Source organism: Carassius gibelio, chromosome A18, assembly GCF_023724105.1.
Source record: "Carassius gibelio isolate Cgi1373 ecotype wild population from Czech Republic chromosome A18, carGib1.2-hapl.c, whole genome shotgun sequence".
In the NCBI taxonomy this organism is placed as follows: domain Eukaryota; kingdom Metazoa; phylum Chordata; class Actinopteri; order Cypriniformes; family Cyprinidae; genus Carassius; species Carassius gibelio.
Genome location: NC_068388.1, coordinates 21,882,606 through 21,896,637, shown reverse-complemented (window position 1 = coordinate 21,896,637; position 14,032 = coordinate 21,882,606). Strand labels below are relative to the sequence as shown.

Genomic DNA, 14,032 nt, shown 5'->3' with positions numbered 1-14,032 from the left:
TCATGTCGTTCCAAACCCATAAGACCTCCATTTATTTTTGGAACACAGTTTAAGATATTTTAGATTTAGTACAAGAGCTCTCAGTCCCTCCATTGAAGCTGTGTGTATGGTATACTGTCCATGTCCAGAAAGGTAAGAAAAACATCATCAAAGTAGTCCATGTGTCATCAGAGGGTCAGTTAGAATTTTTTGAAGCATCGAAAATACATTTTGGTCCAAAACTAGCAAAAACTACGAATTTATTCAGCATTGTCTTCTCTTCCGTGTCTGTTGTGAGAGAGAGTTCAAAACAAAGCAGTTTGTCATATTCAGTTTGCGAATGAATCATTCGATGTAACAGGATCTTTTTGAACCAGTTCACCAAATCGAACTAAATCGTTTTAAACAGTTCTCGTCTCCAATATGCATTAATCCACAAATGACTTAAGATGTTAACTTTTTTTAATGTGGCTGACATTTCCTCTGAGTTCAAACAAACCACTATCCCGGAGTAATTCATTGACTCAAACAGTACACTGACTGAACTGCTGTGAAAAGAGAACTGAAGGTGAAGACCGAGCCGAGCCAGATAATGACTCGTTCACGACTCAAGAAGCGTTTCTGTCAGTCCGATTCTTGAACCGAGGAGCTGATGATACTGCGCATGTGTGATTCAGCGTGAAGCAATCCAACACACAGAGCGTCTGAACCGAACTGATTCTTTTGGTGATTGATTCTGAACTGATTCTGTGCTAATGTTATGAGCCCAGGTAAACCGAAGGCTTGCAATCATCGCCAACGACGCCATTACGTCGAGCGCAAAAGAACCGGTGAACCGTTTTCTTCAACCAGTTTATTGAATCGAACTGTCAGAAAGAACTACGGGTGATCCGAAAACCGATACGGTTCTTGACTTGTGAACGAGTCATTATCTGGCTCGGCTCGGTGTTCATCTCTCTCTTCACAGCAGTTCAGTCAGTGTACTGTTTGAGTACATGAATTACTCCGGGATATTGGTTTGTTTGAACTCAGAGGGAGTGTTAGCCACATTAAGCAAATTAACAGCTTAAGTCATTTGTGGATTAATGCGTATATATTTTCATTTAATTGTAAGTAACATGCAGTTTAGTGTTTGAAAACATTGCACCAACTTGCACTTAAGTATATTTTTTCAAAGTAAATTATTTCCATAGGTACTCTTTTTAAAAGTTTGTTAAAGTATACTTATTTTTACAAGGTTATGAACAACAATTTAGTAAATATGCTGAATTACATCTCATGACCCTACATACACATAAAAGAGTAACAGTTCTTGATAACCGCATTGCATTCTGACTTCTTGTAAATGTATTTTCAGTGTTAAATCTGCAAGAGAAAAATGTAATTTAGACATAATTCTCAAGACCATTCAGCTGTATAAACCCATTCAACTTTTCAACACCTAATTAGTAAAGGTCATCTTCATACCTCATTTCACTTTACACGAACTGAACTACAATGACTGAATACTCAAAATATCCCCTCGCTGATAGAACATAAACTATTGCTTGAATTGATCCATGATTTTTTCCCAATGTCATAGCAAGCCTCAGTTCAAATTCATTTCCGTTATGGCTAAATTTCAGTCTGAAACACTCCAATTACTGTAGTTTACCAGTTTACTAAAAATGCCAATTAGTTAGTACTAGAACTGTTGTGGCTGGATTAAAATTGATTGTGAAATAACTTCTGCTTAATTATAAATATTCAGGGTCAGGTTTTTAAATGAGTTAATCAATTATTTGTCACTGAAAATAAGTATACAATGCATCACAACACCCATAAAGGAACACTACACACTAATGTAGTTTAAATTTCTTAAGTTTAATCAGTTCTGCAAATTTATCATAGCCTGATCAAAGTCCCTTATCAGCAAGAGGCTAACAACATCTGTTCTTTTGTAATGGCAATCTTAATTATACACATTAATTATGCCGAGAAGAATGTAAATGAAATGATGTAGTCACCATCATCATTATTATCGCCTGAAACATGCTGCTCTTTCTAATGGACTTGTAACTGTAATGCACAATCCCAACTGAATTTCTGTGAATTGGCTCAATACATTTCCATTACAAATATCCCTTTTTTAAAGACTGAGGAAGAGCTTTTCACACACAACAAAAATACTTTGTTACAATCACATCTCACAATGATGTTTTTTTTTTTTAAATCATCAGTAGACCTGAGGGAAGAATCTTTCTGTATGGTAAGCAGATAGATATTGAGATGGCCTGCCATTATCCACAACAACCATCAATCTCAACTCTCATGTCTGCTTACCAACCGCTTCTCCGCAGTTATGGGAAAGTGAGGGATGGACATCTTGCCGACATTTAAATGTATGCATCTGGAAGGTGCTTTTACCCTTGTGAAAAATTTAGTACACTTCAATATACTTATGTAAGAAACAATCTAATGTTCAGAGACTTAAATGCATGTTATTTACAACACTTTATAAAATGCAGTTAATATAGGTCTTTGTTGACCCACATAAGAAAGACGTAAGACTGATGTCATGTCTATAAATTTTTTTAATCATATATTTAAATATTTGTAATCACATTTTTTTTGTAATGATTATGATGCAATAACTGTAAACTACAAATGGACATTAAGTACAATTATGCACAATACTTTTTCATAAGTGTATCCAAAGCAGTTTGCTGTACAATGAATTCAAGGCAAACATTTTTTGTAGTTTTTTGTTGCTGGGATTTGAACCCATGACCTTGAACCCAAAGTTTTGCGAGAGACCTAGAATAAAGTTGAAAACCCCAGAAAGCATTTTTGACCACTGTCACAGCGTTTTCCAAATATCATGCACTGACATTTTAGGTTCACATTTATTAACTGAACATACTATTTCATCAAAAGATATTTGCAAAAGGAATAGTATAGCAATAGAACAACACAAGAGATTCATCATGAGAACCTTTGAGCTGGCTTGAAGATAAGGTGCTTTTGTGTTCAGTTTTGTCTTGATTGCAATCACACATTGTGTATCCGGTTTCCCACACACTGTTGTCCGAATTTTGGACTTGCTGGATTTCTCCTCTCAGACAACCCTGTTGTTTTAAAAAATATTTGTCCAGAGAATGGATTACTGGGGAATCTTCTTACTACCTTGATTAGATGGTTCTCCTCTCTTCGAGAAACCTGTCTTTCTTCTCTTCATCTCCACACTGCATTTAGCTACAGTAGGGACACCACATGCCTTGTTTTCTGGGGACAATACCAATTTTGAAGCTGTGGACCCTGCAAATATCTCAACCAACATAACCTGCTGTTATCACTTGTGTTATTTTTACCAACAGTTACCAACAGAAGGGTCTGAAAGCTACACAATTACTTGGTCAAGAACTACAACTGTAGGTCCAAAGAACTTAAAACATCCTTCACTTCCCTCCTTCCTTTATTTTATCTATGTATTGTTTTTATAAAAATATAATATTGTTATAATATAATTTAGCAATTTGCAAATTTACTATTGATGCCATTTTGACCACTGAACTAGGAAATGTCCCATTTCCAGTTCAGAAATCTGGTTACCTTTAGCTACACTGTTTTCACTCTTGTGATATTGACTGCTCCCAGTACTCCAGTGGAAAGACATTGCTGGAGGCTTTTGAAATCATATAGGGCATGTGTTCAAAGTCAGCAGCTGCTTTGATGTAACTGTGATCGATGTGAACAACATTATGCCACTTTTATGTTTGTTTTGTAATTATTTTCTATATGAAGGACTGAACTGATTGCATTTCTCAGTTTAATTTGGAAACCTTCAGTAGGTAATTGCATTTTGTTATACCAATACCCAAGCTCTTGAAAAATGTAATTAAAATTAAGCTCTGGAAATTATACCATAACAATTTCTTCTGTTAGTAATATTGTGTCTATAGTATATAATTTTTACTAATTGGTGTAAAAATGATGTAATATAGGCAGAATATCATATTAACAACCACAATTATTTTCGAACATTAAAAACCAAATCACAGTAATTCACATTTATTAAGTCTCAAGTAGTCTGACAATATTCTTAGAAGCTTTTATTGGTCTTTTTTTTTTCACAGGGACACATTATCATATTTCAATAACGCAAATAGCAGCACTCTGCTTCTTTTGGAGGTGTGGTGCCACCTCGGCTCACACTTGTCATCAGAATTGGGAAGTTAAAACAAAATGTCTAAATCATCATCTTTACAGGCAGATTTTTTATTTTTTTTCATACAGATATATACGCGTTACTTTTTATTTTGTGAGAACATTTTAATACTGACTTCAATTTGCATTCATCAATATTGGACAAATCCAAGCCCATCTTTTTTTTTAATTTGCCTTTTCTGTGTGTGTCCTTTTTTAGGACCATGATCTCCATCTAATGTTACAAAGCTTCCCCAGTGGGTCCATATGAAAAACATTAATGAGTTTTCCTCACAACCTTTATTTTGTTTAAAGTGCACATTGCATAGCAGCTGTCCTGTGTGTTCAGGCCACAGATTAACTATACCAGAGAGCTCTCCTCAGTGAACCCTGCTCAGTTCACTGGCATTTTGCACGCGGCTATAGCTGGCTCAATAGAACTATGTTACAAAATATCCATAACCATAAAATATTCATTGAATTCTCCCCTGCCAATGAAAAGCAGACAGAACAGAGGCAGCTATCCTCCCATAATGTGGCATGACAGATTTTCAGAGCAGGCCTGACTCCACAATGATAGCTTTGAGGGCGAACTGAACATACTTGGGTTCATTTTTCTTCATTGTGTGTGTTTGAGAAGTCACCGTACCAGACAGTGATTTGAGATTGATGTTTAAAATGTACAAAACCGTACGGGGCAATTTCAGGAGAATATGAGAGACACCTTATATAGAAGTTGTAGTAATAGGAATACTTTGCATACCAAAGTCCTATTCGGATGGGATTAGTTTTACGAGGGTAGATGGAGTAATGTAATTTTACCACAGAATGTCGGTAATATTAATGACCGATTCACAGGGGGTATGGGGGAATCCCATTAAACTGCCAGTAGCATCTTAACTTCGAAAGATAAATACATACATTTTTAATAAAACCTGAGACCTTTCTGTGCCTTCATTAAAAGTCAATGACACCAAAATCTGATGATTAAAAAAGGTCATAAACATTGTAAAATTAATCCATTTGAACTGAGTGGTGTAAAACAAGTCTTCTGAGGTGAAAATATTTTATACAATAAACAGATTTTATTGATTTTTTCTTTTATTTACATTTAAACACTGATCAGTGCATACATATATAGAGCACATCAGATGTAGTCAATTAAATCTCAAATGTGACAAACATGTTAGAGTCAAGCAAATACGTTTGAGCTTCTGTTTACAACAATGTATGTAATCTATGATGTATGTGTGCTCATCAAAATTCATTTTTTGAATTAAATCCTTTATTAAATCTGTACTTCATACAATTATTTCACTTGGGATAAACCACTCGATTCATATGGATTTGATGACAACTTTTATGATATTGGAACAACATGAGGACAAGTAAATGATAGAATTTTAATTTCTGGGGAAACTATCCCTTTAAGATTGGTATCCACAGTGTGCTGGACTGAATTGATTTTGATTTATTAGAAATGTTTATTATTTTGTATGTGTCTGTTTAGTGAGGACTTTTATTTTGAAAAGTAGTCACTTATACTCTCTTAGTTCAGGAAACAGGAAATGTGAGTAGTACTGCAGTAGTTCATCAAAATGTGGTAGCTGTTTGGCTAATCCTTAAACATCATCCTTCTTTGCATCTGTTAGACGCAACGTCTGTAAGTACATAGTGTTAAATTTATTGTGTGATTCTTTAAGAAGGTTATTTTGACATTAAGATGGATATTTTCTTAGCTTAATTATCTTTACATAATCATTGTTAATAATTTCATACTTAGTAATTGTATCCTTTGTGTATTTTACAGTTTCACAGTTGATTCATAAACTTCATAAACGACTTGACGTCTCCATCGAGGTTTTTTGAGTGACTGTTTAACTTACTGGATAGTTAGATGCCAGAAGTCTAATAAGGCCAGTACAGTGAAAAGACGTTAATACATCAGACTGAGAAGGACGTTCATGAATCACATGGAATCAAGGTTTAAATATTCCAAAGATTCTACCACATCAACCTGATTTTTTGCATGTGATCAAGTCTCATATAAGTATGGCAGAAGGTCAGACAGATTTAGTGGATCTTAAAGGCACAGCTGAAGATGTGCACTCTGTCAGCACACGTTCCTCAAAAACATCCAGACGTTCTTCAAGAGCATCCAGTTGTCACTCAAGTGCCAGCATAGCTGTTTTCAAGGCACGAGCAAAAGCAGAAGCCGCACAAGCCAGAGCAGCGTACGCTAAAAAAGAAATAGAATTGAAAGTTGAACAGGCACGTCTTCAAGCAACACTGGAAGCTTTGCAAGAAGAGAAGGAAAAGGATGCTGCTTTGGCAGAAGCCCAGGTACTGGAAGAAGCATTTCTGGAAACAGAACGTAGTGCAGCCAGTAGAGTATCGGTGCCTGTTCCCATCGAGGACAGCCGGAATCGTACAGCAAATTATGTAAAAATACAATCTGAGATTAGTAGTGGTACACTGCCCTCTAGTGGAGAGAAAGAAACGCAACCAAAACTTCAATCTTCTCAATTTGTTAGTCCAATTAAAAGTGAAACTGATTTCAAGGACTTACCAATTAGTTCACAAAACATGGACTTTAGTGTAGACATGTTTCAAGATGCCACCCAAACGCAGGCTTCTCCTCGTCGCTACCAAATACAGAGTGGACCTTCTGATAAAGGAGATTCCTTGTCCATTACCTATGACCTTGCAAAGTATCTAGCTCGTACACAGCTTGTGTCAGCGGGGCTTACTTATTTTGATGATAAGCCCATTAATTACTGGGCATGGAAATCATCTTTCCAGGGTGCAATTTCTGGTCTGGGTCTTTCACCAGCAGAAGAACTAGATCTCTTGATTAAATACCTGGGTAAAGAATCTTCTGAGCATGCACGGAGACTGAAAGCTGTTAATATCAGAAGCCCGGCAGCTGCACTGATAATGACATGGCAGAGACTTGAGGAAATATACGGTTCTCCAGAAGCAATTGAACTTGCTCTTTTTGCTAAACTGGAAAACTTCCCAAGAGTAACAAACAAAGACCCACAAAAGCTTCGAGATTTAGGAGACATCCTCTCTGAACTAGAAGCTGCAAAGCTTGAGGGATACTTACCAGGTCTGGCATATTTGGACACTTCTAAGGGAGTGAACCCTATTGTTGAGAAACTTCCCTATAATATTCAAGAAAAATGGATGTTGTTTGGATCTAAATATAAACAAGAGCATCGTGTTGCTTTCCCACCTTTCTCAGTGTTTGCAAATTTTGTCCGCTCAGAAGCAAAAGCACGCACAGATCCCAGTTTTAGTACGTTTCCTCATGCAAAATATGAGAAAGGAGAAAGATTCGAGAAACAAAGACAAATTCCAATATCCGTTCACAAGACTCAAGTTAGTACCTCAACTAAAGTACAATCTGAACAGAAAAAGAGATCAGTTAGTCCAAATCAGATTTGCCCAATGCATGGAAAACCTCATCCTTTAAGAAGATGCAGAGGGTTTAGAGAGAAATCTCTACAAGAGAGGATGCAGTTCCTGAAAGAGCAGTCTGTGTGTTACCGTTGCTGTTCTTCTACAGGCCATATCGCCAAAAACTGCACTGTGGAAATTCAGTGCAAAGAATGCGGTAGTGACCATCACCTTTCAGCTCTTCATCCAGGTCCTGCACCATGGAAATCGCAGGCATTTACCCCTACCTCAGAGCATGGCGGGGAGAGAGATCAATCAGATAGTCATGAAGTTACATCTGAATGCACAGAAGTCTGCGGAGAAGGTCTGAGTGCGCGGTCTTGTTCAAAAATTTGTCTAGTTTCTGTTTATCCAGCTGGACATCAAGAGAAAGCAAAGAGGATGTACGCTATCCTAGATGAGCAAAGTAATCGGTCTTTGGTTAGAAAAGATTTCTTTGACATCTTCAACATCAAAACAAGTCCATTGCCCTATACATTAAAAACCTGTGCAGGCCTTCTAGAGACAGCAGGTAGAAGAATTTCTGATTTCATTGTGGAATCCATTGATGGAAAGATAAGTCTACCTCTACCTTCTCTTTTAGAATGCAATCAGATTCCAAACAATCGTACAGAGATTCCGACTCCTGATGCAGCGTTCCATCACAGCCACCTGAGACACATAGCACAGGAAATACCACCTCTTGACTCTGATGCAGAGATTCTTCTATTACTGGGCAGAGACATCCTTCAAGTGCACAAAGTGCGCCAACAAATTAATGGCCCAAATAATGCCCCCTTCGCTCAAAAACTGGATTTTGGCTGGGTTGTCGTCGGGGATGTGTGTCTCAAAGGAGCTCATAGGCCACCTTCAGTTCATACTTTCAAGACTTTTATCTTGGAAAGTGGCCGTCACAGCTTTCTGAGTCCATGCTACAGTCAAATCAAGGTAAAAGAGAAGTTGGATGTTAATCCACAACGGCAACAATCTCTAGAAGCCTCACTCAAGGACCCCTTTCTGTTCGTGTCTGAAGGTGAAAACATAGGTTGTTCAGTTTTCTCCTATACAGCGAATGATCATAAGATTGCTCCATCTGTGGAAGACACTAGGTTTCTCCAGATCATGGACAAAGAGGTCTTCCAAGACAGCTGTAATAGTTGGGTTGCTCCGTTACCTTTTCGAGAGCCCAGACAAAGTCTACCTAACAACAAAGACAATGCATTGAAACGTCTTCTTGCACTGAGACATACTCTTAACAAGCGACCACAAATGAAAGCACATTTCCTGGAATTTATGGACAACTTGCTAAAAAATGAGCATGCAGAGATTGCACCGCCTCTCAAGCATGGTCAGGAAGTGTGGTACTTGCCGCTGTTTGGAGTGTATCATCCTAAGAAGCCTAATAAAATACGTGTTGTTTTCGATTCAAGTGCGCCCTTTGAAGGAGTTTCACTAAACAGTGTGCTTCTCACAGGCCCTGATTTGAATAACAGCTTGCTAGGAGTCCTGATGAGATTCCGTAAAGAGCCTGTGGCTATTACTGCTGACATACAGCACATGTTTCATTGTTTTCTGGTAAGGGAGGATCATAAGGATTATCTTAGGTTCCTGTGGTACAGAAACAATGACCTTAACAGTGAGATTGTGGATCACCGAATGCGTGTGCATGTTTTCGGGAATAGCCCATCACCAGCAGTGGCTATCTATGGCCTACGGAGAGCAGCCAAAGAATATGAAGAGAGTTTCGGCAGTGACACCAGAAAGCTGGTGGAGAAGGAGTTTTATGTTGATGACATGCTGAAATCGTGTGCTACAGAGGCAGAGGCGATCGATCTTCTCAAACGTACACAAGAGATGCTTGCAGTGTCTAATCTTAGACTGCACAAGATTATCTCCAACTGTCCAAGCGTGATTGAAGCTTTTCCTTCGGAAGATCGTGCTGATGGAATTAAGGATCTGCAACTTTTCTCAAATGGTCTTCCTATCCTACGTAGCCTTGGTGTGTCCTGGAATGTTGCAACAGACACTTTTGTGTTTCATGTTTCAGATGATGACAAGCCTTTCACTCGGAGAGGAGTTCTATCTACTGTGAATGGCTTGTATGACCCTCTTGGATTCCTTGCGCCTGTTACCATACAAGGGAGGTTACTGTTGAGGGAACTTACCAAACAAGGCGAGAGCTGGGATTCACCTTTGCCAGAGGACATGGAGGCTGAGTGGAGAAAATGGAAAAATTCTCTTCAAGATTTAAAAGAGCTTCAAATACCACGTGCTTGCACATCCATCCCTTTGTCTGATGTCCAGAGTAAAGAACTTTGTGTTTTTGCGGACGCATCAGTCAAGGCTATTGCTGCTGTAGGATACCTGAAGGTGACAGATCATCATGGTCACACAGATGTTAACTTCTTGTTTGGAAAATCCAAATTAGCACCACAGCCAGATATTACTGTTCCAAGACTGGAGTTGTGTGCTGCTGTATTAGCAGTGGAGATTGCAGAGTTGATTGTGGAAGAGATGGACATAACCTTCGATCATATCTGGTATTACACTGACAGTAAAGTAGTACTAGGCTACATTTGTAATCAAACTCGGAGGTTCTATGTCTACGTGAACAACCGAGTTCAACGAATCCTAAAATCCAGTTCACCAGCACAATGGCAATATGTTCCCACAGAACTTAACCCAGCAGATCACGGATCTAGATCTGTACCTGCAGCTTTCTTAGGTTCCACTTCGTGGCTCACAGGCCCACGCTTCTTGCATAATTCCCAGTTTCAGTCTGAATCACAGGAATCATTTGAGCTTGTGGATCCAGCCTTAGATTCTGAGATACGTCCACAAGTGTGTACAAACCTAACTGAAGTTCCCAAGTCCACATGGAACTCTGAGAGATTCAGCAGATTCTCTAACTTTAACACTCTCATTAGAGCAATAGCACGTCTGATTCACATTGCCAGTTCTTTCTCCAAACACTCAAAAGATGATAGTTGTAGAGGATGGCATATTTGCTGTAAAGGTCCTACTGAAGAAGAGCTGGAAAAAGCGAGAATTCTCGTGTTGAAAAGTGCTCAATATGAGAGTTATCCAACAGAGATTCAGAGAATCGTTGCCACTCATAACCTTCCTCGTAAGAGTGTGTTGAGGAAACTATCTCCTGTCCTTGACAACAACGGCTTACTTCGAGTAGGTGGGCGTATCGTGAGGTCAGATCTGGGAACTTGTGAAGTCAACCCTATCATCATCCAAGGTACACATCATGTGGCAACACTGATTGTACGGCATTACCATGAGGCTGTGAAACATCAGGGCAGACACTTCACGGAGGGTGCTGTCAGAGCTGCTGGATATTGGCTAGTAGGAGGTAAAAGGTGCATACGTAGTCTGCTTTTCAAGTGTGTAACCTGTAAAAGACTGCGAGGGAAGACAGGACATCAGCAGATGTCTGATCTGCCTGTGGAACGGTTGACAATAGCTCCACCCTTTACCTATGTGGGTGTTGATGTTTTCGGACCATGGGAAGTGACTGCTCGTAAGACCAGAGGAGGTCAAGCTAATTCCAAGAGGTGGGCAGTTATGTTTTCATGTATGTGTACAAGAGCAGTTCACATCGAAGTGATAGAGGCAATGAGCTCTAGTAGTTTCATTAATGCCTTAAGAAGATTTTTCGCAATCAGAGGGCCAGTTAAGCATCTATATTCAGATCGTGGCACAAATTTCGTTGGAGCTTCTCGAGAACTCAGAATGGATACATCTTGTGTCAATTCGGAGAATGTGCAGAAATATTTAAAAGAACAGCATTGCACCTGGATATTCAATCCCCCTCACGCCTCTCATATGGGCGGCCACTGGGAGCGAATGATTGGGATTGCTCGTCGCATCCTTGATTGCATGTTACTTGATGAGAGAAATTACCGTCTCACACATGAGGTCTTGACGACATTCATGGCGGAAATTACTGCAGTGATGAATTCACGGCCTTTAATCCCAGTTTCTTCCGACCCTGAATTTCCCTTTATTCTCACCCCCGCTACTCTTTTGACACAAAAGACTGGTGCAACACCTCCCCCTCCCGGAGACTTTGGGAATAACGAGTTGCTCAGGGAAGAATGGAAACAAGTACAAAGGTTAGCAGACATCTTCTGGACAAGGTGGAAAAAGGAATACCTAAGTACTTTGCAATCCCGACAAAAGTGGCAAGACAAAAAATCTAATTTGAAAGAGGGTGATATTGTCTTGGTAAAGAACATTCAAGTTAACAGAAATGAGTGGCCAATGGCAATTGTTGAGAAAACTTCACCAAGCAAAGATGGACTGGTGAGGAAAGCTGATATTAAAGTGACTAAGGATGGCATTCAAAAAATATTGTCACGTCCTGTCTCCGAACTTATCCTTCTTCTGTCTCCAGATGGATAAACTGATTTGGGATTCTTAAAATCCCAGGCGGGGAGTGTGCTGGACTGAATTGATTTTGATTTATTAGAAATGTTTATTATTTTGTATGTGTCTGTTTAGTGAGGACTTTTATTTTGAAAAGTAGTCACTTATACTCTCTTAGTTCAGGAAACAGGAAATGTGAGTAGTACTGCAGTAGTTCATCAAAATGTGGTAGCTGTTTGGCTAATCCTTAAACATCATCCTTCTTTGCATCTGTTAGACGCAACGTCTGTAAGTACATAGTGTTAAATTTATTGTGTGATTCTTTAAGAAGGTTATTTTGACATTAAGATGGATATTTTCTTAGCTTAATTATCTTTACATAATCATTGTTAATAATTTCATACTTAGTAATTGTATCCTTTGTGTATTTTACAGTTTCACAGTTGATTCATAAACTTCATAAACGACTTGACGTCTCCATCGAGGTTTTTTGAGTGACTGTTTAACTTACTGGATAGTTAGATGCCAGAAGTCTAATAAGGCCAGTACACACAGTATGTATCCAAATAAGTGTGTCCACAAATGTGGCGTCAGTAGAATGGTGAAAGTGTAGATGTATACATTAAAAGATGGGCAATGTGAAATTCTGAGATCAGGTTCTTAAGGTTCTCATAGTTGGTGGGATGCATTTGTGTATGAATGTCATTGGTCAAGTGTGCAATTAGTGTGTTTTTTTTTTGTTTTTTGTTTTTTGTAATAAACTCTGGTCATGTTAGTATAAATTATATTAAATGTCAATATTAATTGCATGTATATAGGTGCAATGTGAGGGGGGGGGGGGGGGGGAGTATATTGTCCTGGTATATATAACCAGTATATTTCTATTAAGCTTTCAGACATTGCTCACAACACAATGCAATGCACTATTCAAAATACAGGTAAAACACCTGTAAAATATCAATAGAAAAATACTTCATATTATCAGAGTATATTGGACAATATTTTTACAGAATTTTCTTAAGAGCTTGGATTGTTTCTTTGCTTGCCTCTCTTTACACCATTCCTTCACATATTTAATGCTCTCTTAGAGGATGAAAGGAGAGGATGAAATATGTGAAGTAATGGTGTAAAGAGAGGCAAGCAAAGAAACAATCCATGCTCTTAAGACAATTCTGTAAAGAGAGGATGAAAACAAATCTCCTTTTAATTTCCTTTGGTATATAGTATATAGTAAAGCCAGCTCACACAGCCTTTTATTTATGTGCAAAAACTTCCTTTCACAAAGAAAGTTATTAAGTTATTAAGTTACTGTTAAGTTATTAAGCTTCTCTCCAATTTCATGACTTTTTATCTCTTTTCACTAATAAATAAGAGTTTTATCTGTGGGAATTTATGTGTCTAAAATCATTTACGCTAGCTGTTTTTAATATTTTTTTTAAATGCATGTTCCTTTACTCTCCATAAAAACTCAACTGCAGCTGACATGACAATTTATTAATTTTGTAAATAATTATTATGTGAAGAAAAGAAAAATCCACCTACTATTAGCTTTTGATTTACACACACATAATGAAAACAAATGGATGTGAAAGTCTTTAACCCTGTTGCTGTACCATTAGGTTTTAAGATTGATAACTATACACTGATGTGGAGATACCTGCCCACATCCATTTTTCTTATTTATGACTAGTTCACTGAACCGCCTGCATCACTCATTTATAATTCAGCAATTACCTTCATAAATCTGGGTTAAATAGGGAATCAGGTGCACAGAACAAAACAGCGGCACTGTGCTGGGACTCAAAGCTTTTCCTTCTCAGAAAGCTTTCTCTCATTGGGCCGGACTCTATGAACTGTCAGAAGCTCTGATTTAAGATCAACATCTGCATAAACAGAAGGTGTACTGATATCACACTTAAATCAATGCTCACAAAATCTTTACCGCAAATTGGTTCGGCTTTTTCACAAGCAACCTATGGAGATGAAGGTATTCATATTTCACAAAATGTTTCCAAACTAAGATGAAAAGCAGATCTATATTTTGCCTGCA

General features: G+C 38.2%; 1 protein-coding gene across 2 annotated transcripts; it reads left to right on the top strand.

Moving 5' to 3' along the window:
• Window positions 1-5,626: 5,626 nt before the first annotated feature.
• On the top strand, window positions 5,627-12,532 carry LOC127933851 (uncharacterized). Of its 2 annotated transcripts, XR_008147587.1 has the most exons (3): window positions 5,627-5,827; window positions 5,975-12,270; window positions 12,418-12,532. XR_008147587.1 is itself a non-coding variant. In XM_052530876.1 (2 exons), the coding sequence occupies exon 2, from the start codon at window positions 6,217-6,219 to the stop codon at window positions 12,016-12,018; it is 5,802 nt and encodes a 1,933-aa protein (XP_052386836.1). In that variant the 5' UTR covers window positions 5,627-5,827; window positions 5,975-6,216; the 3' UTR covers window positions 12,019-12,526. The 2 variants fall into 2 exon arrangements, 1 of the variants encoding a protein (XP_052386836.1); XM_052530876.1 differs by having other exon boundaries at window positions 5,975-12,526.
• Window positions 12,533-14,032: the final 1,500 nt, after the last annotated feature.

Bases quoted from the DNA above. Each gene is read 5' to 3' on its own strand.
- LOC127933851 (XM_052530876.1), top strand. From the start codon at position 6,217: ATGGCAGAAGGTCAGACAGATTTAGTGGATCTTAAAGGCACAGCTGAA.